The sequence below is a fragment of the Epithele typhae genome (genome assembly GCF_022376455.1).
Source record: "Epithele typhae strain CBS 203.58 chromosome Unknown BXZ73scaffold_43, whole genome shotgun sequence".
Lineage (NCBI taxonomy): Eukaryota > Fungi > Basidiomycota > Agaricomycetes > Polyporales > Epitheliaceae > Epithele > Epithele typhae.
In genome coordinates, this window is record NW_025954234.1 from 88,292 (window position 1) to 113,915 (window position 25,624).

Below are 25,624 nucleotides of genomic sequence, written 5' to 3' on the forward strand. Positions count from 1 at the left end.
GTGCTCTAGTGCAACAGGAGTAATGTACGGTGAGACGCTACCGACACGCGCCGCTCAGTAGTCGGCGAGCAAACACGACGCGCTCCCCAGCTGTCTCCGGATATCGTGGAAGTCGACGTCGTGGCCTGGTCGACCGTGTGATGTGAGCGGCACGCTCCCGAGAAGCGGGGAACGCACTCACTGTCCTCCACCTCGCCCCACCGCTCTATCTGGCTGTTGACCTCGACGTGCGCGGCCTGCGCGGCCTGGTCGACGTCTATCCTGCCCATGACGAGCGCGAGGCCGACGAGGAACGACTTGGACGTGTACGTCGCGCGCTCCATCGCTGCCCGACGCAAGCACCCGGGGGTCCCGTTCAGCGACCTGGCCCCTCCGCTCGAAGGCTCGAAGGATGACAAGAACGCACCTGCCATCTCCCACGAGGAGAAGCCCTTGAGGATCTCGTCGAGCTTCGCGATCGTCTCGGGCGACTGCTTCGGGACGGCGAACGAGGTCGAGACCGCGATGTCGATGCCGAGCATCGAGACGGCCCAGTCGAGGATCGGCTGCCAGTGTTCCGCCTGGAGCTTCACGAGCGTTGCCGGGGCGTCCGCGTGGTAGCTGCCGGTGCGCCGACGAGAGGGTGCGTCCGTTCAGAACGGATGCGGGGGAGGGAGGGGAGGGGGGAGAGACGGAGACGCACCAGACGGTGTCGGTGCCAAAGTACTTGAGCAGCTGCGCGCGGATCTCCGCGCGCGTGCCCTCGTCCTCGAACGCGTCCAGCGCCCGCGACGCGATCGACGTCTGCGCGGCCGTGCGTGCGTGCGTTTGTGCTCGTCAGCGTCCGCCCCACGCGCACGCGCACGACCCGAGTGCATAAGAAGACACGGAGAGACGCACCATCGGCAGCGCGTGCGGCTTGAGCACCGTCGTCTGGTTCTCCCACTCGGACGCGACGAGCGCGGCGACGAGCCGCTTCTCGGCGGGCACGACGAGCGGGCGCCCGCCGGGGGTCTTGAGCGCGCGGCGGTCGAGGGTGACGGCGTAGCCCCCGTCGCGCTTCTCGATCCCGACGTCCTTCCAGAACCGCTTGAGCGTCGCCTCGGCCCCTGCGCGGCGGGTGCGGGGTCAGTCCCGTGCGGAGGGGCGGCGGGGAGGGGAGCGGGGACGGGGATGGGGGTGGAGACACGTACGGTTCGTCGCCGTCACGGCTGGCCCGTCGTCCGGGGCCGTCGCGTATCGCCGCGCTGAGAGCGCGGCTTGCTTGAGTGTGTGCGGCCGGGGTGCGTGGTGTCGTGCGAGGGGGGAGAAGGCGCGAGTAGCGTGCCGGAACATGGTGGGAGGAGAGAGCAGTGACGTCGGCCGTCGCAGGTCCGCGCGAGCATTTGACCAGCGCTGGCGTCCCGCTGGTTGGACACGAACCACTTCCTCCCGCTCATGACATGGGTCCGTGTCACTTTTTGTCGCAGAAAGAGCCCGTCTTTGTTTACAAGATGACTGGCCCTCGTCAGAGCAACAGCGCAATAAGCCAAGTCGAGCATCTCTCACACTCTCAGCCAGCCTGGAGATTGCATCGCATGGGTATGCGGACCCCCAGTGTATTTTGTGTGGGAAACAAAGGACTCAAGTGTGTTGCACCACGCAGCCTGAGGGCAGCACGAGGATGCTCTGAGGGCACCGTTTGTAAGCACACACATGCACAGACATGCACCTGCTTAAAGCTGCGCAGTCCACTGGGCGCAAATCCCCACACCCAGTGTCTCCCACTTGTCGCCCCTCATCGCAGGATGTCAAAGCCGATCTGCTTCTACGACATACCCGGCACTTCAAAGGCCGTCGCATGGTCTCCAAACACATGGAAGACAAGGTGCGCGCGCTGCCCAACTGGCCAGTGTACTCCATCTCATCTCCCGCTCGCGCGCAGATTCTGCCTCAACGCCAAAGGCCTCCCCTACAAGACCATCTGGGTCGAATTCCCGGACATCGAGGCCGTCTGCACCCAGATCGGCGCCGCGCCCACCGGCAAACAGCCCGACGGCTCCCCCATGTACACCCTCCCCGTGCTCCACGACCCGAACACGGGCGCGACCGTCTCCGAGTCCCTCGCCATCGCCCGCTACCTCGAGCGCACGTACCCCGGCCCCGTCGCGCTCATCCCGCCCGCGCTCGACGGCCTCGTGGGCGACTTCCAGAAGGCGGTCTGGGCCGCGTTCGGGCTGCCGATGATGAGGCTCGTCGTCCCCGCGGTGCACGCGACGCTCCGCCCGGGCGCCCGGCCGTACTTCCGCGCGACCCGCGAGGCGCGGTTCGGGCAGCCCCTCGAGGAGCTCGCGCCCGCGGGGAGCGCGCTCCGCGCGGAGTGCTGGGCGAAGACGCGGGAGGCGGCGGGGGTGCTCGCGGGGTGGTGGGACGAGGAGGCGAACACGAAGGGCCTCGTCCCGCGCGCCGCCGAGGAGGCGGGTGCGGGGGAGAGGACGCTGCTGGTCAGCGACGCGCTACCGGTGTCGTACGCGGACGCGATCATGGTCAGCTGGCTGTACTGGTTCAGGGAGTGCTTGGGCGAGGAGAGCGGGGAGTGGAAGACGATGACGGCTTGGCATGGCGGGAGGTGGGTGAGGCTTATGGCCGCGATGGAGAAGTACGCCCAAGTCGACTCGGGAGAGAGCGTTCAACTGTCAAAGTTGTAGCGGCCAGAACGACACGATTGAGTGTGGGGTACTATGAAAACATTGTATATGGGACACGATTCGTCGCGCCTCCTGCCGCGCCCTTCGGACACGAACAAACACACCGATCGGTTTTGTGAACACAGAACGGCGACGACAGTCAGAGCGACGACGACGCCCCCGCCAAGTTCAAGACAGACAAGGTCCAGCGATGGCCACGAGAGCCCCTGGACGACAAGAAAGATTGGCACCCGAACACCGACCAGCAGGTTCTTGGTCTCGTTCGCGCTTGGCTCTATCCCGCGTGCATCGGCCGCACCCTCAGATGATGGTGCATACCGTTGCGCAAGCTGTGAGTGTTGAGACGGTAGCCTCACGCTAGTGGGCGCGACATCTCACCTGTAGCTTAGTAGAGCCTGTTCGAGGTCTCGCACGTAGTGTAGTCGTAAAAGGAACTGTGTATTAGCAGGCCGGGATACTCTGGTATATATACAGGGTACGAACGAGTGGCTGGTGCTACTGTACAGTACACGAGAGAGGCTGAAACGAGAGCAAAGAAACGGGGCTACACTACGGTATCATAGAGTAGCTAGAGATAGCTCTCTGGAACGGGGGATGCACGATCGGAGACGTGCATGCCATGCAGTGGCGTTCCGTAGAGCGCGCCATACGGCTAGACGCTCTTAGGTAAGCCGAGCCGCTCGGCGGCCCGTGGCCGAGTATGCCGAGCGTTCTCACGCGTAGTCCGCGGTGTACTTACCGCGTTCAACACCCCCCCTCGCTGAGCAGCCGTAATAAAGGCGCATCAGCGAAGTAAGACAGAGGCCTAAGGGTGGAATACAAGCCCTAGAAGAGGGCGGAACTTGAGGAACTTGTCAGGCCCCAGGTTCTTGGTGAAGAGGTCGGCGGGGTTATCTTCGCCTTGAATGTAGAATAATTCAACCTTCTTCGCCTCGACGATCTCGCGTATATAATGATAGCGAATGTCGATGTGCTTGGTGCGCTTCTCAGTGACTGGGTTCGAGGCGAGGAAGATAGCACCCTGATTATCGCTAGAAAGCGGTACAGGCTCGAGGAAGTAATAGATCTCCTCGAGGACGTTGCGCGAATAGACGATTTGACGTCCAGCGTCGTCTACAGCCATATACTCGGACTCGGTGACAGAGTGCGAGACAGTGTTCTGCGCACGTGACTGCCAGGAGAAGGCGGCGTTAGCCATCTTGACGAGGTATCCAGTTTGAGAGCGGCGAGTTGTAGGATCAGTGCCCCAGTCGGAGTCGACAAAAGCGACCATGCCAAGCCCCGAGTCGCCGTCGTAGACCATGGAGTACGATTGAGTGCCGACAAGGTAACGGCAGATGTACTTGGCCTTGGTCAGGTGATCTTCAGATGGGTTAGCGGCGTATTGCGCTAGCTTGGTAACTGCGAACGAGATGTCCGGGCGCGTGCCGAGCATGAGGTATAGAAGCGATCCGATGACCATTTGGAACTCAGCGCGACGCTCGAGGTTCACAGGCTGGTCGTTGGGTTCAGGAATGTACCCGGCCGGTAGAGGTGTGGGCTTGGATTTTGCGTTCACCATCTTGCAGCGCTCAAGGACGGATTTGAGGTAGGCGCATTGATCCAGATGGATCTTGCGGCCGTCGCGTCTGATCGTCATGCGGAGGAACTCCTTGGTCTCGCCAAGGTCGCGGCACTCCCAGCGCTTCATGAACTTCTCCTTGAGTTCGAGCACGAGCGCCTTGTCCTTGCCGCAGAAGAGCGCATCGTCAACATAGATGATGACGAGTACAATACGTCCGTCGCTATGTTTATATAGGAATAAACCAGCGTCGGTGGAGAGTCGGATGAATCCGAACTCTACCATGGACTCGCAGAGGGCGCGCCACCACGCTAAGCCCGCTTGCTTAAGTCCGTAGAGCGCACGAAGTAGTATGAATACTTGGTGCTCATGCCCTCGGATTTTGAATCCTTCGGGCTGCTCCATGTATATCTCTTCGTCTAGCTCGCCGTATAGGTAAGCCTTCCGCACATCAAGTCCAGTCATGAACCAATCTTCGAGCGCACAGAGCGCGAGGATCAGTCTGACTGTCTCGTAGCGTACGACGGGAGAGAAAACCTTGAAGAAGTCTTCAAGTTCAGTCTGTGAGTAGCCCTTTGCGACTAATCGGGCTCTCTTTCGACCATCTGGTTTGATGTCGAATACCCAGCGGTTCTTGACAACCTTGCGGCCTTTCGGGCGGTCGACAAGTTCGAATACATCCCTGCGCTTGAGGTCTTCCAGCTCCTCGCGGCAGGCCGCTTTCCATTCTTCTTGCTCGTCTTTAGGTAAGCGAGCGATGTCACGGAGCGTCCAGTTTCGGACGTTTGACGGATCGGGAGTACTATCTGGTGGTACAGCTTTCGCTGCGAGATAGTTTAATAACTCCACTCCCCCTTCGCGGCACAGCTGTGCCAACAGTAGGTCGTCGACTTCAGACGACTCGCCCGAGGAGGATGATTCAAGAGAGGGTTGTTCCACATTTGAAGGTGCGTTCGGAGCAGCATTTCCGGTTTATGCGCTTCCACTTGCTGATTGGGATTACGATGGCGACTCGCATTTTCTCCAACCATCTTCTTCCATGTACTCTCTTTCTCAATCTCTTGGTAAGTCTTGATGGGGTCTCGTGACTCCCCATAGACGTTTCCTGGACGAACTGGTACTTTCCGCTCACGCGTGCTTTTTCGCGTAGGTTGCTGCGGCGCTTTCGCGCGCTGCTTATCCTTACGTTCAGCAGCCGGTCGCTGTGGCGGCGGACTAGGATCGCGCGAGGGTGGAAGGTCAGGTTCGACTCCCCCTTGCTGCGGTGGCGCAACATTCTGCTGCCCATCCTGTCTCCTTTCTGCGGTTGTGGGAGCACGACGCGGTGCAGGTGCGTCGTCTTCATCATCCGACAATATTTCGTCGCTGACGGTGGGTTGTTTATACGGTCGTCCGACCGGTGTAGTGCCTCGCTTATTGTAGCCGGGGCATCGTGGGAACGAGTGCTCGTCGAAAAGCGCTGATGTCCCGTAAACACGATATTGTTGGGTGAGCGCATGAATTTGAAGCCGTTCACGCCGTCGGGGTTGCCGATGTAAGTCATAAGCTCAGATCTAGGTGAGAGCTTGTTCTGACGAACGTCTTCAGGCAGATGAACATATGCCCCGCAGCCGAATACGCGAAGGTGATCAACTTGCGGCTTCTCGCTGTACACCACTTCGTATGGCGTGACCCAGTCGTGCCTACGTATCGGGGTGCGATTGTAGACGTGAGTTGCGTGTTCTATCGCGAACTCCCACCATGAATCAGGTAAGCAAGCGTCGTGACGCATAGCTTCAGCCTTTTCCATGACAGTGCGGTTGAAGCGCTCTGCGCGCCCGTTCTGTTTTGGTGTATGAGGTGCGCTTTGTTGGATTTTGATCCCTTCATCGCGCAACATGTTGACGAAAGCGTCGGAGGTATATTCGCCTCCAGCGTCTGACCTCCAGTTCGTTATACGCCCATTAAGTTGATTCTTGATCGCGGCGATGAACTGCTTGGTCGCATGAAACGCAGCACTCTTTTTGCGCAGAAACATGGTCCAGGCGAAGCCTGAGTAGTCGTCAACGTAAGTGATAATCCACTTATATTTGTGATACGACAGGACGGGGAACTCCTTGAGATCGGAGTGTATCGTTTCGAATACGCGCTTGGCGCGAGCGGAGGAGGGCGGGAAGGTGCGTGAGTGCATTTTTCCTTCTGCGCATCCTTTGCATAGCGGCGCTTCATCTGGGAAGATGACGCTGCCAAAACCATCTGTATGGTTTCGTGCGTGCTTCAAGACATCAATTGAGGGATGCCCGAAACGTCTGTGCATAGTCTCATAGTCGAGCTTGAACACAGATCGCGATACAGCGAACGCGTCCTCGGGCGGGACTGCCCAGAGGATGTAGATTGAATCCCCAGGTTTCCTAGGTGAGAACCGTAGTAACGGTTTTCCGTTCGGTTTGACTATAGTAAGCGCGGCTTTATCTGCGCGCGCTGACATTCCTTCTTGTAAGAAGGATCCGAGTGAAATGAGGCGTCCACCTAGATTAGGTAGGTAGTTGACGGGGTGCAGCCGTATGGCGCAACGTTCGCCGTCAAGTGCGCTTGCGGTGTTGATGAGTACTGTGCCGAAACCCTTTACGAATGTTACTCCGTTTGCTGTGCGAACAGGGGTGGATTCATCTTCGAGCGGAGTGAACTCAATGAAATCATTGATATCATGGGTATAGTGCTCGGAGGCTCCGGAGTCGCACATCCACGAGATAAGATTCGCGTAATGCGGATTATCAGGGCGCCAGCGCTCATCGTCGGTTAGACCCATCCGCGCGCGGTCTTTTCCTTTGCAATCTGTACACGCAGCGTATGTGAACTTATGCGCACATAGATCGTCATAGCATAGTAAACTAGCTAATACATGATCATCTACATTACTAGTCTTCGCAGCTGTGAAGAGCGCGTTAGCTAGTTGTAGATCGCGCGAAGATGCGAGGACTTGCCTCATATACTCATCGCGGTCAGGGGCAGACCCAAGAGAGACGACGTCGTCGTCCTCCATAGCGCTCTTGTCGCTGTCGGTCTCCACGCCACTGTTGCTGCCATGATCGGAGGCCCATATGATGGGTCCGAGGCGCTCCTGGAGGGATAGGCGCTGCTTCTTAGAAGAAGATGCTGCCGCGTTGTCGGGCTCAGTGATACGCGCGCTGAGCGGGATGTCCATGCGTCCGGACGATGTAGAGACAAAGTTCTTGATCGACTGGATGGACGCGGAGACGTTCTGCTGGGCGGCGGTGTTGAGTGCCTGGACGATGTCGGGATAGACATTGCGGCCGTCCATCGTGTTAGGAGTGCGTATGGCGTTGGTGCGGATGGTGATTCCGTGAGGGTGAATGTCCATGACGCGAGAATAGTCGGGAGGAGGGATAGAACGAGGGAGATCCGTGATGACGGGACCGGGGAGAGGAGCGCGGAGAGGAGCGCTTAGCTCGGTGATCGCGGGCGACGCGATGTGCGCGCTGTGATCTTGCTTGTTGTACTTCTCCTGTACGCTCTTGCCGGCGCGATTGCCTCGCTTCTTGTTCTTCTTCGCCTGCTGCTGGTTGCTGCCTTGGTTTGGGCGCATTTGCTGCGACTGGAAGGTGGGATCGTCACCCTTGCGCTTGACGGCTGAGATCTTCGCCGCTTGTGGATCCGAGTGAGTGTGTTTCGACTTCGTCCGCTGGTTTTCAAAGCAGCGGATGATCTCCGCGCGGAGCTCGGGGTACTTGAGCTCGGCGATAGTTGCGACTGACATCTTGGAGTTGATGACGTAGTCGTAGTTCGAACTAGGCAGCTTCGATAGTAGAAGCATGGCCTTGATGAAGTCGGGGATCGCGATTTGAAGGTCGGAGAGCTCGGTCCAGGCTTGATCGAGGCGATCGAGAGCGGGGATAGGTGACGAGTTTGATGGGAACGAGGTAGCGAGAGCGGTCTTGAAGTGACCGAAGGCGTTCGCGACCGAGGTCTTGTCGTAGAGATCTTTGAGAGCTTCCCAGATCTCTTTGGCGGTCGTCTTGGTCTTCACTGCAGTTTTGACTGCGGGCGAACAACGCAAGAGGATGTTGCCTTGCGCCTTCTGATCGAGGGCGTCGAAGGTCTCGCCTTTGGTGTCGTCGTTGTCCTTGGGGTTCGCAGAAGGTCTGGTCTTCGTGATCACGGGACCTTGCCCTTGGGAGAGCAGGTAGCACCGCATCTGCGGTTCCCACGACCGGTAGTTCGTGCCGTCGAGGACAGGAACGTGCTGCGTCAAGGTTGAAGACATTGTATGTGTAGGACGATTTGTATTGGAAGATAGTGCGATAAGTTCTGTATGAAGACAGAAATCAGCATACGTCCCAAAACGGATGAAACGCAGCCGTTACGGCGCGAGATAACGCTTTGATGCTGACGCTCTGAGTGAGTCCTGCAGCGGATCAACCGCGCATGGATCTGCACTCCGGTCTGCCATTTCGGCGACCTACAGGTAAGCTCAGCGCGCCGACTGCAGCCATGAAGGCGCTGTCGAGCGACAGCAGGGCTCATAACCTGTTGAGACGGTAGCCTCACGCTAGTGGGCGCGACATCTCACCTGTAGCTTAGTAGAGCCTGTTCGAGGTCTCGCACGTAGTGTAGTCGTAAAAGGAACTGTGTATTAGCAGGCCGGGATACTCTGGTATATATACAGGGTACGAACGAGTGGCTGGTGCTACTGTACAGTACACGAGAGAGGCTGAAACGAGAGCAAAGAAACGGGGCTACACTACGGTATCATAGAGTAGCTAGAGATAGCTCTCTGGAACGGGGGATGCACGATCGGAGACGTGCATGCCATGCAGTGGCGTTCCGTAGAGCGCGCCATACGGCTAGACGCTCTTAGGTAAGCCGAGCCGCTCGGCGGCCCGTGGCCGAGTATGCCGAGCGTTCTCACGCGTAGTCCGCGGTGTACTTACCGCGTTCAACAGTGAGTGCATGGCTCCGTGCGGGTCGGTCGGACGGAAGGGCACTTGGAGATATTGACGACCGAGCCGCCGTCGCCGAGGACGTCCCGCCAAGAGCCTGGGGACCCCGCAAAGGCGAGCATAGTGCGCCCCAGGCAGCTTGCGTGGCAGATGCCTCGGGCGGTGTGTGGTGTGTGAGTCGAGTGAATACATAACATTTCCCCATCCGTGATCTTATATTAGTACACGCGCGTCCATTCGGTGAGATGTCCTCGCCACCTCCGGCGTGCAGTGGTCGCGCCTGCGTTCCATCTTCGTTGTACATGTGCGGACGTCGGGTGAAGGCGTGAAGGTTACAAGCGCAAGTCGTCACGTATCGTCCGATGTCGGGATCATATCGCCTTCGTTGCGCTCGAAGTGCACTCCTCCGTGTCTATCCGACCATCCGACCATCGATCCGTCGTCCGTGACTACCAACTGGTGAACGTCTTTGCCCTCGAGGGCCGGGACGCGGTAGAGGCAACCGCGGAGCGTACTCCAATACCACGGAGTGGTGGGGGTGACCCAAGACCAGGCGGTGCCTGAGGATGCCAAAGTTGGATGGTGCTACCATCGACACGGATATCCCGGTTGGGCTCTACCTCGAAAGACCCCGAGAGCGGCCGTCCAGTCGCAGTGTCGAATACGCATAGCGACCCGACACACGTAGGTTCCGACCCGGCGTTGACTCGGAAGCACAGGGTACGAGAACTGTCCTGGGACAGCGCCTGTGCCGTCCAGCCTTCGGGAAGTGCCTGCGCCAGCGTCGTAGGGGTGGGAGAGTCATCGCCGCGCGCACTGGAGGGGCTGGAGTCGACCAAAAGCGCGCCGGCTCGTGTGACTGCGAGGAGAACGGGGGCCCCGCCGCTCTTAGTTTCAGGTCGCAGAACGGCCTGGAATAAGCTGTCGTCGTAATGATGGGGTTGATGGAGATGTAGGAGGAAGGGGAAGGTTTGGTCCGACGTCATTTCCACGGCGAAGACGATATCACTGTATTTGTTCTCCCTACTGTAGCTGTTCCAGAAAGGCTGGCTAACGCGTTGGTGAACCAAAGCGAACTGGCCGTCGGGAGATACTGAGAGATAGGATTCGGGCCAAAAACCCTGAACCATGGGGGGACAGTGCAGCGTACGCACGTGGACCAGACTCTCCGCGTCCCGGATTTGGACTTCCATCGTGGACACCAGCACAAGAATGTGGGCGCTGTCCGGTGACCAGCTTGCGGCGAGGAATTCCTGTGGTCCGCTAGGAGGCTTGATGTGTCCCGTCTCCCGAAGGTCGCTGTAGTGGAGGGATCCTTCCCGGGCACAAGGGAGGCTGAAAGCTCTCAGTTGATCATGGCAGTGAAGGAAGAGGCGGGCATTTGAAGGCGAAAAGGCGAGCCGTGTTCCGCCCCAATCGGGCATCAATGAGCGATACCAACATTCCAAAGCCAGTTGGCCGCCGCTGCGAATATCCCAGATTATGAGTATTACCGACTGCTGCGAGTTGGCGATCTGGAACGATGAAAACGCTACGCTGGCCGCCCAATGTCCATCTCGAGAGAAGATGAAGTGATTCAAAGAAGAGGGGTGCCCGTACGAGTCGGAGCTAGGGGCCGTCCATTCCGCCGATGAACCTGGACACACTGATTACCGTACATGTATAAACGGTCAATAAGATTAGAACGCACTGGAGTACCGGAATTGGATGTGTAGAAGGTTCCGTGTATGGAGTGACGAGAAAGCACGTTCTAGCGTGGATCTCCATCTGTCCACAAGGTTCCGCGTCGAGTCTTGCACTATGAGGTTTATCCCGTTGGTGCTGAGATAGCTGTGACCCTTCACCAATCCTGAGAGTTGGAGAGTTGTCTGTTGTAGACTACTAAGGTCACAAGTTATCAAATATCCCAGAACACGATCAAGAATGATTTCCAAGGAGCGCAGGGCAGGTGGGAGGCGACGAGCCAAAAGATTGTCGAGCTTCTGGAGTGTCGTAGTATCGGAGAGAAGGGTGGGATAAAATTGATATGTCAAGGCGGTGTCGACAGAAAGGCGTGTGAGACTCGTAAAGTCGGCAAGTGGAATGCCTGTGAGTGCGGGTGGAAGTTAGCTCTGAAAATCTCGCAGCATAGATTGTGTACACATGTACCTACTGCAATGAGCGACTCCACGTTGATGGTGAGGTGCACCAATGTTGAGCAGCTTCCGACAATAAACCCGGCAAGCTGCCCTGCCATGGATCCGGCATAATTGTACGAACACTCTACTGTGAGTTTCAAAAGATTCCCGGGGGGTGGTGAAGAGATGAGCGCATTATCGAGCGAAGGTCTGTCACACTGCAAGAAGGATATTTCCAGTGTCTCTAAAGCGGGGAATGCATGAACGAGTCGGTACAGATGGAGGGGAGTGGGGAAATAGCTGTGAAGAATAAGGGTCTTGACGGCGCGGTAGTGCCGGAGGCACGACATAATTGCTCGGGGGAACACCATGTGTGCATGGTGTTTTATTTCCCATGTGTCGATGTAGAGGAGATGAGGAAGGAGGATCGCCGGTGCGGCCCAGGGAAATGGATGTCCTGAACCCAAAGTTGTCAGTCGGACAGCATGGACCAACAGGCGCAAGTTGGGAGAGCACTTGAGAGCTTGACCGATGGAGTAGAGGCTGTCCAAGCTGGAGATGGTGATAGTCCGCCAGAGGAGGAAACGACTCCTGGGGAGCCATTCGCTGTGGATCCGAGCGCAGGTGGTGAGCGTGCGGAGGTCGTGCTGGGCGCCGAGTTCGTCGAGCACATTCTCAGCGATATCGATGGGAAGGCGCAGCGGGGCCATTGAGGAGAACTAGGAGGATGAAAGAGCACTGGGCGGTATACACGACGGCTGGGGCAGGCAGGTGGAAGGAGTTGGCGCCGTGGTATTCAAGCTGCGGGCGCCAGTTTCCGGGCGCGAGGCGATTAGATTAGATCTGTTGCCAGTGATCTGGTTCAAATGCTCATTCCTCCCGTTCCAAGCACCCAAGGGCTGGAGAGCATCCTCTCTTCGAACTTCGACGCTTATCAAGTGTCGATGCTGGGGCGAGGCTCGGGGTTGCTGACGGGGGAAATCCTACGCAAGTGCTCCGTCACGAACCTGAAACGGAAGATGGCCTGAGAGAGCCAACGCCCGTGCTCCTCACCCTAGCGGAATACGTCGATGCCCGCGGGGACCTCTCATTAGACCCAGATTACACCATCATGATGGCCTACCAATGGCTCGGGCCAATTGAATTTGCGGTTTCTGCCTCCGGCGACGTCGTCTCTGCATTCGCGTGCATCAACAACGTCCAGAGTCCGTTCCGTATCTCCACCATCTTCTAAGTCGAGAGTAGCACTCATATGAGGAGACAGCCAAGAGAAGATGCACCTCGGGGAGCGACTCAAGAGCGTGGGACAGCCTTCTGCTCTTCCCGGAACAGCCGATCTCATGTTGAACTCAGACTGTCGTCGCTCTTGATTCATCTCCATCATGACATCGTTCTTCCGTTCGTCTGTTCTTCCTCCTGCTCACGAGTTCTGCCAGGCCGGACCTGCCTACGACACAGACTATATGTCGCTGCTCTTCTGGCCAACCTTGCGCGCCCGACTCCATGCATCGTACATCGCTGCTCAACATCACAGGACCGCAATTCAATGCTCGCACATGTTGAACACCTCCTCGAACGTCTTCTCGTTGTGATCGTCCACGAAGACCGACCGCTCCGCCATGAGCTTCTGGCGATGCTCCTCCGCTTCCTCCCGCGACATCAACTCACCCTCCGCGAACGCCACGATCTCGTCGTACAGTTCCTGCGGGAGATTCCGCATCGCAGGCGCCCTCTCCGCCTCCGCGAGCGCCCACTCCCGCTGCTGAGGCGGCACGTCCGTCGTCGACAACACCCGGATCTTCGGGTCGATGAGGAACAGCGCCAGCATCTTCCGGTGCCCGGGCCGCGTCTTGTCCGCGAGCGCGAACGGCTCGACGCGGTGCTGGTACACGTTCGGGAACGCGACGCACTTGTCCTCCGCCGCGACGACGTGGCCGACCGGCTGGCTCAGCCCGTCGTCCCGCCCGAAGCCGTACGCGGCGAGGTACCCCCGGTGGTCGTGCTGCTCGTACGAGAGGTCCATCCCGTAGTCGCCCCCGCCGACGCGCGTCCGGAACGCGAGCCGGCTCTCGGTCACGTTCTCCATCGCGTAGTAGTAGAGGCCCGTCGCGACGATCCGCTCGTTCGCCATGCCCTCGACGTGCCAGGAGCCACCGGGGTACGTCGGCTTGTCGGGCGCGAGGTGGACGCTGGCGAGCTTGACGATCGCCTGCACCGTGCGCCCCTTGAGCGTGAAGGACACGCGGCCGTCCGCAGACGGGGGCGCGAATGGGTCGGGTTCGGGGATCAGAGGCCACCTGTGCTCCGCCGTCCATGCTTCCCAGAGCTTGTTGTAGCTGTCGTGGTCCACCACTGGGTCCCACTTTGGCGAAGGCACGCCGATGTGGTCGTACCATTCGTGGGGTGATTCGTGGATAGGCGATTCGTAGTCCGGGGACAGGGCGTCGGAGAGCACGCGCTCGAACATGGGAACGAAGCGCGCGACGAGGGAAGTGACGACGGGGTAGAGGGCGCGGTGCCGGAAAGGGTGGGCGTTGTTGATGTACCCGAGCGCGGTGACCTCTCCGTCCGCAGTGACCGAGAAGTCCGTCGGGAGCCACTGGTAAGCTTGAGAGACGGCGTAGTCGCTCTCTTCCTGGAGGTCACGGCGCGTGCTGATGTACTCGTCGTTGTCGAGCAGCATAAGCTTGGGCGGTCCGCCCGAAGGGTCAGCTGTGCGAAACAAGGTGTGCCCTATACGGAGGGGGTAAAGGGACGGATGTACGAGATCGAGGACTTGTCCGTCGGAGCCGGGGTGCCAGTCCTTCTCGTCCTCCGGAACGTTCTCGAAGAGAGAGGCAGCGCGCATGAGCTGCTCCTTCAGACTGGCGTCGACAAGAGAATGGGACTCGTACACTTTGCGGATGCCGCTCTCCTGCGATGTCGGATCTTGGTGACGGGTTCGACAAGTATATACATGACACTCACAAAGATCCCGGTGGTTGGGTCACGCCTCGTGGCCTCGTAGAGCAGCTCGTCGAAGATATAGCCTATCTGCACCTCGCTCAGTGGATCCCGCGGCCACAGTTTGACCAAACCATCAAACCAGTATCCCTCCGATTCGTCCGAAAGTTCCGACTCGTGATCCTCCTCGCCCTGGGCCTCTTCGCCTTCTGTGGTTCTGCCATCGACTCCCTCGGGTCCCTCTTCCCCCTCAGATTCGTCGTCGTGGTAGTCAGCGACAACTTCCTTCGGCTTCTTCATGTAGAGCCTGAAGCGGTGAGCCCCTCCCCAATAGCGCTCCACGTTCTCGCGATCATGCGCGATCATCTCCTCCCGCCATCTCGCCACGACGGTCGCGTCGTGGATCTTCTCCCACCAGAGCGGCTTGGAGCGGATCTTGCCCGAGTAGCCCCGCATGCGGAGCTCGACGAGCGTGAGCGGGGCGACGTAGGCGTCGTCGAAGGGAGTGGGGAACCGAAAAGGTTTCGGGGTGGGCCCGGGGGGGACTGGAATCATCATGCTCGTCATGTTGAGAACGAAGGCCACGGGTAGAAGGTGGGCGTCCACTCCCGGCTTTTGTATCGATGGCATACTCGCTTGGCATTGCCAAAACGGGTGAATGCCTACGCGGGGGCGCGCACACCTGGGATTGTCCAGCGACGAGCTGCACCGCGATGCCACAGGGCATGCCGACGTAGACGCAACGGTCTGCAATCAGACAGCACGAATAGCAGAATGCGCAGATAGCATACGGCGCGGCGCGAGTGAAAGTCGCGCGCGAGCGGACCGGATGCAGAGCCATGCGCACATATGCCCATGATACCATCCCCTCTTCAAGGGAACGTCATAAGAGGCGACGCGGTGTGGGGGCACGAGGGTATCGACGGAGAAATACGGTGGCGAGAGAATGAAAAAGACGGAATAGAGAGATGGCGAACGGGGCTGGGAGTGGAGCGCGAACTGAACAAGCGCGGTCTGATTGAAGTACTTGAGTGACGAGGTGCGGAGGAAGCCAAGAGACGAGAGAAAACATGGATGGTCAGCTTCGTCATCGTCTTGTCAAAACCCGGAGTGAGGACGTCTGTATATGCACATTAATTAAACTAGTTTGTCCTGTCACGCGTCACCGCCGTGACGGGACGCGTCGCACGCACTGGTCAGGAGTCTCGTGCGCGTATGTAATGAGGAAGTGCGGGAGCGCAATGCTCGACAGGCTCGCCCCCACCACCGCGCCCGCGCCCCCTTCGACCCATCGCTGCAATGACCGACCACCGCTCTCCGCGCGTCAACAAGGCGCTCCTCGCGAAATACATCGGGCAGACCGTCCGGCTGGTCGGGAAGGTCATCTCGGTGCGTGTGCTCGTCTCGTGCGTCCGTGGCGCAGGCTCACTTGAAGGCGTCCGCGGTAGGCCAACGGAGACACCGCGATCGTGCAGGCCTCGGACGAGGGCCAGGTGGAGGTCCAGCTCCTCAACGTCAGTCATCTCTTCGTCGGAGTCCTCTCGCGGGCGTGCTTCGCTGACCTCGGGTTTCGCCATAGGCCTACGAACACCAGTCCACGTATATCGAGGTCATTGGCACGGTACGGGACGAGAGGACGATCAAGATGGTGGCATACGTCGACATGGGAGATGATGTCGGTGAGTGCCGCGTTCCACCAGCGCATGCCAGGTGCTGCAGCAGGCGAGAGGGTCTGACCACATGATAGACATGAAACTGGCGGACCGAGTAGTGCAAGTGTGGCACGACCCGAAGTTCTCCAAGGTGTTCTAGTGGCTTGGTGCCAACGCGCATTGATGCCATCTCATGCACATGTACGCAGTATGTAGTATTCGATGCGAACAGCAACTCAGTGTATTGTAGTCACCCTTCATGCCCTTCACTTTGAGTCTGAGAGGCAGTCAGCGACAATTCCCGATGTGACGATCACCAACGCTCGTGAGACTCTCCCACTCGTCAGAGGTCAAGTCAAGGTGGGGTGAGCAACGGCGACCGCGCCTTCCGGTATGGTCCTGAATATATAGCTTGTATAATAATGTCTATGGAGGGGGGCGTGCAATTACTCCTGAACAATATCCTCCTTGCGCGGCTTCAAGTTTTCCTTCTTGATCTCGCGACCCTGTCCGATCAAGCTCTCCGCCTCGTCATCCAAAAGGATACCTGCGACCCAAACGTCAGAACGTCTCGACGAACACTGGTGAAGCCCGTGACGTACCCAAACCCTCCTCGCGAACGAGGCCCAGGACGTGCTCGAGCTCAACGAAACCGTCCTTGTCGACGTCCAGCTTCTCGATGACCTTGTGCCCAACCTCCTCATCCGGCTTGTGCTTGATGACAGCAATCGCCTTCTCGAGGTCCTCGACCGAGATCCGTCCGTCAGCCGAACACGAGATCATCTGCAGCGTCGAGCCAACGCGCCCGTCGTACGCATCCAGCTGCTTGTCGATCTTCTCGAGCATCGTCCGGATGCGCTTCGTCAGCGCGTTCGTCGGGGAGCCGGGGTCCTCTTCCGCCGCCAGGTTTTCCTCCATCAGCGCCCGGAGCTCGTCGCGCTCCTTGAGCACCGATGATTTGGCGGACAGGACAGAGAGGGCCTCAGCGAGTTCCTTGAGCTGCTCAGTGGTCATACGGGCGTCATCCTCGACGACTTCAGGCTTAGCAGCAGAGTCGGGGAGGAGCTGCAGGATGGCGGGTGAGCTCCGGTGCAAACGACAGGCGCGGTGCACACACCTCAGACTCGGGCAAAAGGGAGGCGGCCAAACGCGCTTCCTCCTCCTTTTTCGCACGCCGAGCATCCTCCTCGCGCTGTTCCTGCTCCTCTTCGTCCTGAATGAGCTCTTCCTGTTGCTTGAGGACCTCGAGCTTCTGCTTGTAGCTAGCCTCATCGTCGACTTCGAGCTCGGCTTCGCTAAGCTACATGGGCAGTCAGCCCCACACTCACATTTACAATCCGAATCCACACTCACTAGATTGTCCGGCAGGCCGCAAAGCACGGATTCCAAGCTCTGGATGATCGCCGTCTTCCCGTCCTCGCCCTCGCCCGGCTTCCGGTCGAACTGGAACGCGCGCGCCAAGATGAGGAGCACGCCCGAGACGCGCTTGTGCAGATGGAGGTCGATCCACGTCGCGAGCTCCTCGCGGAGGCGCGCAGGAGAAACGTCGAACGTACGGATCCCGCGGCTCTGGCACGCCGCCTGGAGCTCGGCCGTGCTCAGCTCGTCAATGCCCTCACGTGCGATCGCCTCGTCGTCGCGGCGGAGTTGGAGCAGGCGCGCGCGAATGTTGCCCCGGAGGAAGTTGTCGGTCCCGAAGGCGTTGATGGCCATGTACCGGCACATGGACACGAGCTGCGGCCGGGAGAGGTTGTCGAGCGTGAGGTCGTCGTCGAAGAGGCGCGCCACGTTGATCACGTCTTGGGTCGAGGGCGATTCGCCGGTAGAGCGGACCTTGCGGAAGAACTCCTTGAACGCGTCGCTGCCGACGATGTGCGCGTTTGCCTTTAGACCGGACTCGCGGAGGGTCTCCTGGAGGAACTTGGCCATCTCGAGGCGGACCCTCAGGAGCTTGCGTTGTTTCTCCTCCTGTGCACGCCAATTAATGCCAGAGTAGCACAGGAAAAGGGAGACTACGTACGGCAGCGAACTTGTCCTCAAACGTAGACGGAAGCGCGTTGGGGAAGATCTTGAGGACGACCGGGATGAGCAGCTCCATGAACGGAACGATGACGAAGACAGCGAACGGGATGAGGCGAAGCAAGTCTTGGGTCGTACGTTTGAGCTACACGTATATAGCCCGTATCAGCAGCCGCATATAACGCGAATGAAAACGGAGGTGACACGTACTTGTCGTCGCTCTCGACGCGTCAAGGACTCGCCGTGAAGCAGCTTCCACTGCAGTCGCCCAGAGATACGCACTTCGGCGGCGAGAAGTTTGCTGCCATGCCAGTAGTGCTGGACTTCGTGTTTGACCTTCTTCCATACACGCGTGGCGACTGGCGCGTCCTCCTTCGGGGCTGGCGGGAGGGGCTTGTCACTGCTCGAGGGCGAGGGCTCGTTCTGGGGAGGCGAAGAGTGCAGCTGTCGGACGCCAATAGAAGATGCCTGGGGCAACCCGTGCGCATATAGTGGGTGCAGCGGGAGGCGGACGCTTTGCGACGCGGAGGCAAGCACGTAGGTGCGCACACCGACAAGGAGGTGGGGATGCCGACTACAGGCGCGCAAGAGGTGGGAGGGCGGGGCGCGTGGTAGCCATAATGACATGACCGGGGTCGGAGAGAGGAGCGAGCGTCGTGTTGGTCGTGTCCAGTACTGGCAGAGTCGGAATGTAAGGACGGGGAGAATGTGCGGAGGTGAGAGTCTGGCGATGACGCACTGGCGCGGCACCTCGGGATCGAAAATGCGTATTTGCGCCTATTTGCTTCGGCGGCTCGGACTCGTCGCCCGGCTCTCGTTTCGCGGCTCCCATCCCCTCCGCGTCATGACCGTTGCCCCTTCGGCACCTGCCTTGTCAGGCGACATACACGATCCAACCAGCGCAGCATACAAGAAGGCGCGTCGCAAGCACTGGAAGTCAACCCGAAACAGACCCGAGAACCGGGCCGACACCGAGTGGACTCCCTTCCGTGCGGCGGAGAAGAAGTACAAGGCCCGCTTCCCGCCCCTGATATCTCTAGTGTGTTGGATGTGGCTGCTGCAGACCCATCGAGACTGGAGGAGACGGCTAGAGGGGGGTGGCGAGGACGTGCAGACGCTGTGGAATGTACACAGATTTCTCTGCGGGGAGGAAGGACGGGATTCATGTTCCCGGGCACTCCTGGTGCGCATTCTGCCCTGAGCAATGTTGGATTGTGCGTGTTTATACCATCATTCGACTCTTCTTGGAATACATCAGGCCTTGTTCTGTTACCTGCTTTTGCGGCTCCCGTCGACCAGCGATCGCTTATTCGATGGGCCCTATGCGAACAAGCCCAGGACCCCAACGAGACAAACCTCGACACGCACTACGTGTTGCCGAAATCAGGCTTGTGGAATACATACATCCGCGTCCTAAGAGGCGAGTGTGATGATGAGGAGGTCGTTCCCCGCGCAAGTGTCGTCGTTCAGGACGAATCAGCCACTGTTCCCCCGCCTCCTGGTCCACGCCAGCTGATCTCGAACGAGCCTGCAAGCACCGACAACCTTGTTGCTCTTGCGGGAACATCCAAACCGCGCGCTTCCCCTTCGCAAGCTCTGAGACCCGTTCCGATTTCCAGTCTGGTACCGAAGCTGCGATGGGCAAACATTGGATGGTTCTACCACTGGGGAACGAAACAGTACGACTTCACCAAAGGGCCGGGCGAGATTGCGGCATCTGTTCGGGGTGTCTGCAGGAGCGCAGTGGACGCGGTTCCATGGGATGAAGTGTTCAGTGGCCAGAACGCTGGGCCTCTGGCAGACTGGGGTAGTCATGAACCAGACTGGGTGAATTGGAGGGAGACGTACGGTGGGTGCAACCAAGAGTGTTCTTGTCGCTCTAGACGCTGATTGCATTAACAGAGCCTGATGCAGGTATAGTCAACTTCTATCAAACAAACGTCGGTGCCAGTCCTCTCATTTCACAGCGCCAGGCCGTCGATCGCTGATAAATCGTCCAGGACACGCTCATGGCGCATGTCGACCGCTCGGAGCTGTGCGCGACTTCCCCGCTTGTGTCTGTTTCGTGAGTCAGCCGTGCCTCCCCGAATACCGACCCCTCCAAGCATTTTTGTACTTCAGTGGCTGACCTCTACTCATAAGGCTCGGATGCGCCGCCATATTCCTCATCGGGGGACACACTCGCGACGAAGCTCCTACCCCTATCCTGCTCCGGTCGGGAGATGTGGTTATTATGTCAGGACCTGCGTGCCGTAGGGCTTTCCACGGTCCGGTATCTTCATATTTGTCTTTCTCGTGCCGTAGCATTGATTTGCCATCTTGCGTAGGCGTGCCTCGTGTCCTGGAAGAGACCCTCCCACCTCATCTCGAAAGCACCAGCGCCTCGGATGACTGGGACCCCTACGCAAGCCACCTCCGGACAACGCGAGTCAATGTCAACGTCAGGCAAGTCTTTCCCAAGGGCTTCGATCCTGTATCAGAGATGGATCCGCGGAAGTGAAGTAGGCATCGTACGCTGCTTATGACCAGGTGAGTGCAATAGTATTGTGATGCGGTGCAAAACTGAAGAAACTGTGTTAAGGCCACTTTGAAGCCACGCAGTGTATCCATGTGAAATGCGAACCGCCAAGCAACTCGGAGTGTGTGTCGCCATCCTGAGTCGAGAACGTTACCGGCCTTGTGCGGGTACGAACATATTTGCATTGCATGCCTGTGAAATGTGCACCCACCCACTATAAATTACCACACCCCATCCACCCGCTGCAGTGCTCTCTTCCTTCACGACTTTTCTGTCTATTCACCACCTCCACCTGAACACCTGCTTTTTACTATGTACGCTAGATTTTTATCACTCGCTGCTCTCTCTACCACTATGCTCGCACCTGCTGTCGGTGAGTTCTCTCTCCCCCTGCCTCTTATGCGTCAGCTCATCTGTTCTACCAAGGCGCAGCCGACAGCGTCACGACGCTCTTCATCCCCCACCGCAACCCTCAAGCAATCGCCGCGCTAGAGCTTGGATCTAACGACGGCCTTACGACCTACTCTCTAGGCTCCGGCGCACCGAGTGGAGTCTATCGGTTCAACAACCTCCCCGACATAGGTACGTGCACCCTCCCCTTCAATCCCTCCCGCTCCCGTCCGCACGGTACCCAACCTCACGCGCACACTCCCCCTCCCCTCCAGTGACGTACATCACCGGCCTGACCGAGGTGCACTACACCGCGACCGACGTCTTCGCGGACACCGAAACCCAGGACTGCGTGCTCCCCGGCGACGGCGACGGGACGTGCACGATGGTGGCCTCCTTCCGGTCCGGCTTCGCGGACGTCGTCTCCACGAAGGTCTACACCCAGACCGCGCTCGCGTTCGACGTGCAGCTCGTCACGGGGAGCATCAACGCGACCGGCACGTTCAGCACCACCGCGACGCCTACCGCGACCGCTGGGGCCTTCACGCTCGAGGTGCCGGCCGGAGCGAGCGTCACGCGGCCGTCCACCGCGGCGGGGCCAACGCAGAGCGGCTCGGGTGGTAGGAGCGGTGCGAGTGGGGTCCGCGTGCCTGTGATTTTGTTGGGGGCTTTGACGGTCGGGGCGGCGGCGTCCTACTTGGTATGAAGGTTGCGTGGTGCGGCCGAGCGGGGAATCAGTCCACGACTATCATACAGTGGACGTCCGACCTATATAGGCAGAGCACCTTTCATTATGGGTGGCATGCGCCTACTTTCCGACATGTCTCTCCGTTACACCCTCTTACTACCCTGAAAGAACGACCCGAACGGAGCGCGCCAAGTTTCCGGCATTAGGGGCTACGCCCTCCACACGCTGATCATGTTCGCTCTTTCAGGATTGCTTAGGTTGTTATGGCTTTGGCTTATCGTTGTTTCGTTGTGCATTTGTTGGGAAGGTTGTCAATTGAAACCACCACCTTGGATTCCATGATCGCAACAGGGAAGGCTGCAACAGTCGGGTGTGGGGAATACTACGCAACGCGAGGAGACGGGGTTTTTTTGATTACTTTACTGAATAGCGAACCGCCGCCTAAATGACCCGTGCTTGCGCCGACTCGCAGAGGCAGTGGTTGAGATGGGTGGGGATCACTTGGCTACTACGGACTTGCATGGCAGTGTCGCCACTACGTCAAAATTTGCTGAATGCCCTGGCCGAAAGCTGCTAGTCGGGGCACGCCGAGGTAAAAAATTTGTTCGCATCGTCGGTGAACATGCGTAGCGGGCAAGGCCTCATGTCGGGAACACATGTAGACGCCGATCAGGCAGTCATCCAGAAAAGGAAACAGAACCAAGTGGCGTGCACAGGCGCTTCCGCATCTTGGTTCAGGTCACCTCGACCACCACACGTTGCAGACAAAGGGCACGCGCATCCGCCATTGTTCCCCTTATCAGGTTGGTACCGGCTTCAATGATCTTCTCATGACTCACCCGCTGTTTCGATCTGTGACCGCAGATCCCTCACGGAACATTGAAATACACCCACCGGCGGACCCGTAGAACCCGTAAGCACACCCCGCATCCTCCCTCCCATCATCCTTGCTCTACTCGCTGCCTTCTCCCGTTATTCTCCTGCCCTTCATGTCTAACGGGGACACTCACGTCGCTGCGCAGACAGTCACGCCTTTACGCGTATCCGCCAAACACAACTCCAGTGGTCGCGGAAACGGTCTCGGCCGGTCCTCAGCATCTGTCGCGGGCCAGCGTGATAGTCTCCAGGACCCCGGAAACACGTCCGGCGGTACGAAGCGCGCCACCCGCCGCATTCCGGATCCTCCTCTCGCTGAAGTACGCGAAGGATATATGGACCACGGCAAGAACTGCACCCAGGTCGTCAACCTTTACGACCTTTACGAGGCGAAAGGTCTGCGCCGTGTCGAACATGTCGACATGGGTCCCAGCAAGATCATCGCGATCTCCGAGCGATTTAGGGAAGCGCTGAACATGTCGGAGGGTGGAAAGAAGCATGGAAGACCTGTAGAGAACGAGATTAGTAAAGCCTGGGTACGTCTTCAGACCGTCCTTTGTTACCTCTGCTCACATCCGAGTCGCGTGGTCGTAATAGGTCGAGCTCGATGGCGACCATACCCTTTTCCCCAAACACACCTTCCGCCTTTCTGAGAACAAGCCAGATCGCAACGACGCTACCAAGTCCAAAGTCGACGGTGGTTTCTTCCGCGTCGAAGACGCGCCACTTCTGAACGACGAGGTTCCGAACTGGGAGTACCAGCGCGTCACCGTCGAGTTCAAGCGCGGCGGCACCGACCTCGACCCGTTCGACGATGGCGAGGTCGCTGAACCTGCAGCGCGCTCGCGCACTGCCGTCCGTGGTCAGCTCTACTCGTACAGCAAGAACATCCGACACTTTCAGCACCGTGACTTCCACTACATGCTCTTTGTGAACGGCTCCAAGTTCCGTCTCTTGCACTGGGACCCTTCCGGTCTCATGGTGAGCAACGCCGTCGAGTACGCTGAGACTGTTGAAGACACCAAGATCCTTCTCGCCGTTCTGCAAAGCCTCAGCGAGCTGTCGGACGACGCCATGGGTCTCGATCGCTCCACTCGCCGCCTCTCCCCAGATTCGTGCGGCTGGAAACGTATGAGTCAACTCGCGGACACCAAATTACTTGCCTCCGACACTGACGAACGCAAGATGGACCCGACCCCCGACCCCGACGGTTCGCAGATCCCCCTTCACTTCCGCGACGCCCGGACCGACTGCCCGGCTTTCGTCAAAGGCGGTACTCACCCCAGCCCGCACGCACCGGAGTCGCGCACGGCCTCCGAGGTCTGGGAGGGTCTGACACGCTGCACCTTTCGCTACATCCGCAAAGGGTTCGCGGAGTCTCTGGAGAAGGACGCCGCTCGCTACGTGCTCATGGTTGAGGGCAAGTACTACCTCGTCGGCAAGGCCTTCTTCTGCGGGTCCGACGGGCCCATCGGACGCGGGACACGATGCTGGATCGCTCTGGAGTGGCACACGCAGCGCTTCGTCTTCGTGAAGGACTCCTGGCAACCGCACTATGACGGCGTCGACCCGGAAGACGTGACGATCAAGAAGCTCAACATGGCGAAGGTGCAACGGGTCCCTACGCTCATCGCATCCGAGCACTTCAAGGTCACTCACTTTTCCTCCGTCGCCGGCGTCACCAAGCCCGCCCCCAACCCCGAGCCGACGACGGCGCCTTCTCGGAAGCTGCGCTCTTCCCAGCCTACGGCTGGGCAACTTGCCGAGGCTGCGAACCGACCTCATGAGTGGGCCAATCTGCCTTCCTCCCGCGCTTCAGCTACCGCATCGGCCACCGGCGGAGCAGATCCCTCGGGCTCCGAGCAGCCCGCGCCGGATACCGCGAGCAATGCCCCTCAAGGACTGCGACATCTTCGACACATCCGCATGGTCGTCGAAGAGGTCTGCCTCCCGCTGTGCGAGATCCCGTCTGGGTTCGTGCTCGTCCGTGCAATATACAACGCCATGGCAGGCAAGTTCGTCCATTGCTTGCAGCTCAGCGATGACGCTGACGTATTCACAGCGCATCGTGGTGCACACAGGAAGTGCGAGGATCTGCTCCATCGCGATATAAGCGCCGGCAATATCCTCCTTCTACCGGTGTACTTCCACGACAGTGTGAAGAAGACTACCAAAATCGAGTGGTTTGGGATCTTGACGGATTGGGAGATGGCCAAGAGAGCTGGCATCAAAGTGGCCAGGCAGCCGCTCAGGACCGTACGTGTGACCATTGTCGCTCTTCATACGCTCAGCTTGCTGATTCTGCGCAGGGAACTTGGGCTTACATGTCCTCCCTGTGCCAGAAGGACGCGACCAGGCCGATCGGGATCGACGACGAGCTCGAGTCCTTCTTGCATGTACTCCTCTTCGAGGGCGCTCTCTTCCTGTGCCACAACTGGGAAGGGCCCGTTGTCGAGGCGTTCGTCAACGATTACTTCGACGGCGATATCCCCGGTGCCTCTGGAGGGCGAACGTGCAGCTTCTCGCGCAACCTCTGTCTGTCGAAGGGCATTATCACCGTGGGATCAGGGCCCAACCTGGCGTTCCACTCTCTCGGTGAAGATGGGAAAGAGATTCACCAACACCCGCTCAACGAGCTCCTCAAATGGCTCCTTCGGCTATTCCAGGCGCGCTTCCTCGTCGACGAATGGGACAAGCGTCCTGCCACCGTCACAGAGCCCACAGAGAACCCTTTGGCAACCTCCACTGGAAACACCGGCATTGTCGACGACTCTGATGACGAGGACGACGCCGGCAACGCTACCGACACTCAACTTCAGGATCCCGACGATGCGGGGGGGCCCACGCCATTCATGTACGGCGCAACGGAGCTTCTCAAGTCGCACAAGACAGTGCTAGCCAAGTTCAAAGAGTTCGTTGAGCGGACCGACTGGCCCCTTAAGACAGGCATTTCCCGGAGCCGGTGTCCCACACCACTCCAAGGCTAAGCGCTCCGCACCGGCCGACTTTGAAGGAGCAGCGAGGTCGTCGAAGGCGTCGAAGGTTTCGCAGGGGAGTCAGAATGCCGGTTCCAGTAGTTTGAGCTAGGCTGTAGACTGTGGTTGTACATTCCGTCGCTGTGCCGTGCACGTATGTCCATTGTCATGCGCGCACCTCCGAATCACGAAACACTCCTAGTCTAACACAGCGCTCCATATCGCCGATATAGACGTGGCCGAGTGCTGGGGAACTAGTCCGTGGCTATTCGGATTCAG

General features: G+C 58.9%; 8 protein-coding genes across 8 annotated transcripts; 5 read left to right on the forward strand and 3 right to left on the reverse strand.

The window, feature by feature from the left end:
- Positions 1–54: 54 nt before the first annotated feature.
- On the reverse strand, positions 55–1,314 carry BXZ73DRAFT_50768 (ATP12-domain-containing protein; the record flags this gene model as incomplete). Its single annotated transcript, XM_048020500.1, has 6 exons — positions 55–125; positions 182–325; positions 407–600; positions 683–783; positions 880–1,088; positions 1,173–1,314. The coding sequence occupies 6 exons, from the start codon at positions 1,312–1,314 to the stop codon at positions 55–57; spliced, it is 861 nt and encodes a 286-aa protein (XP_047875470.1).
- Positions 1,315–1,766: 452 nt separating this feature from the next.
- BXZ73DRAFT_50680 (uncharacterized protein) lies at positions 1,767–2,666 on the forward strand (the record flags this gene model as incomplete). Its single annotated transcript, XM_048020483.1, has 2 exons — positions 1,767–1,846; positions 1,904–2,666. The coding sequence occupies 2 exons, from the start codon at positions 1,767–1,769 to the stop codon at positions 2,664–2,666; spliced, it is 843 nt and encodes a 280-aa protein (XP_047875471.1).
- Positions 2,667–12,827: 10,161 nt separating this feature from the next.
- On the reverse strand, positions 12,828–14,683 carry BXZ73DRAFT_50735 (uncharacterized protein; the record flags this gene model as incomplete). Its single annotated transcript, XM_048020494.1, has 3 exons — positions 12,828–14,198; positions 14,252–14,377; positions 14,510–14,683. 3 exons carry the CDS (start codon positions 14,681–14,683, stop codon positions 12,828–12,830), a joined length of 1,671 nt encoding a protein of 556 aa, XP_047875472.1.
- Positions 14,684–15,526: 843 nt separating this feature from the next.
- BXZ73DRAFT_91350 (replication factor A protein 3) lies at positions 15,527–16,039 on the forward strand (the record flags this gene model as incomplete). Its single annotated transcript, XM_048025942.1, has 4 exons — positions 15,527–15,616; positions 15,676–15,741; positions 15,807–15,906; positions 15,975–16,039. The coding sequence occupies 4 exons, from the start codon at positions 15,527–15,529 to the stop codon at positions 16,037–16,039; spliced, it is 321 nt and encodes a 106-aa protein (XP_047875473.1).
- Positions 16,040–16,325: 286 nt separating this feature from the next.
- Positions 16,326–18,525, reverse strand: BXZ73DRAFT_50786 (LETM1-domain-containing protein; the record flags this gene model as incomplete). Its single annotated transcript, XM_048020504.1, has 6 exons — positions 16,326–16,426; positions 16,482–16,944; positions 16,997–17,179; positions 17,233–17,847; positions 17,900–18,043; positions 18,109–18,525. 6 exons carry the CDS (start codon positions 18,523–18,525, stop codon positions 16,326–16,328), a joined length of 1,923 nt encoding a protein of 640 aa, XP_047875474.1.
- A 217-nt stretch (positions 18,526–18,742) lies between these two features.
- On the forward strand, positions 18,743–20,398 carry BXZ73DRAFT_91352 (uncharacterized protein; the record flags this gene model as incomplete). Its single annotated transcript, XM_048025943.1, has 7 exons — positions 18,743–18,903; positions 18,939–19,081; positions 19,157–19,747; positions 19,801–19,838; positions 19,899–19,963; positions 20,041–20,165; positions 20,226–20,398. 7 exons carry the CDS (start codon positions 18,743–18,745, stop codon positions 20,396–20,398), a joined length of 1,296 nt encoding a protein of 431 aa, XP_047875475.1.
- Positions 20,399–20,728: 330 nt separating this feature from the next.
- Positions 20,729–21,512, forward strand: BXZ73DRAFT_79340 (uncharacterized protein; the record flags this gene model as incomplete). The annotated part of the gene is made up of 3 exons (XM_048023067.1): positions 20,729–20,789; positions 20,825–20,998; positions 21,082–21,512. The coding sequence occupies 3 exons, from the start codon at positions 20,729–20,731 to the stop codon at positions 21,510–21,512; spliced, it is 666 nt and encodes a 221-aa protein (XP_047875476.1).
- Positions 21,513–22,483: 971 nt separating this feature from the next.
- Positions 22,484–25,457, forward strand: BXZ73DRAFT_79341 (uncharacterized protein; the record flags this gene model as incomplete). Its single annotated transcript, XM_048023068.1, has 4 exons — positions 22,484–22,906; positions 22,968–24,626; positions 24,680–25,281; positions 25,313–25,457. 4 exons carry the CDS (start codon positions 22,484–22,486, stop codon positions 25,455–25,457), a joined length of 2,829 nt encoding a protein of 942 aa, XP_047875477.1.
- Positions 25,458–25,624: the final 167 nt, after the last annotated feature.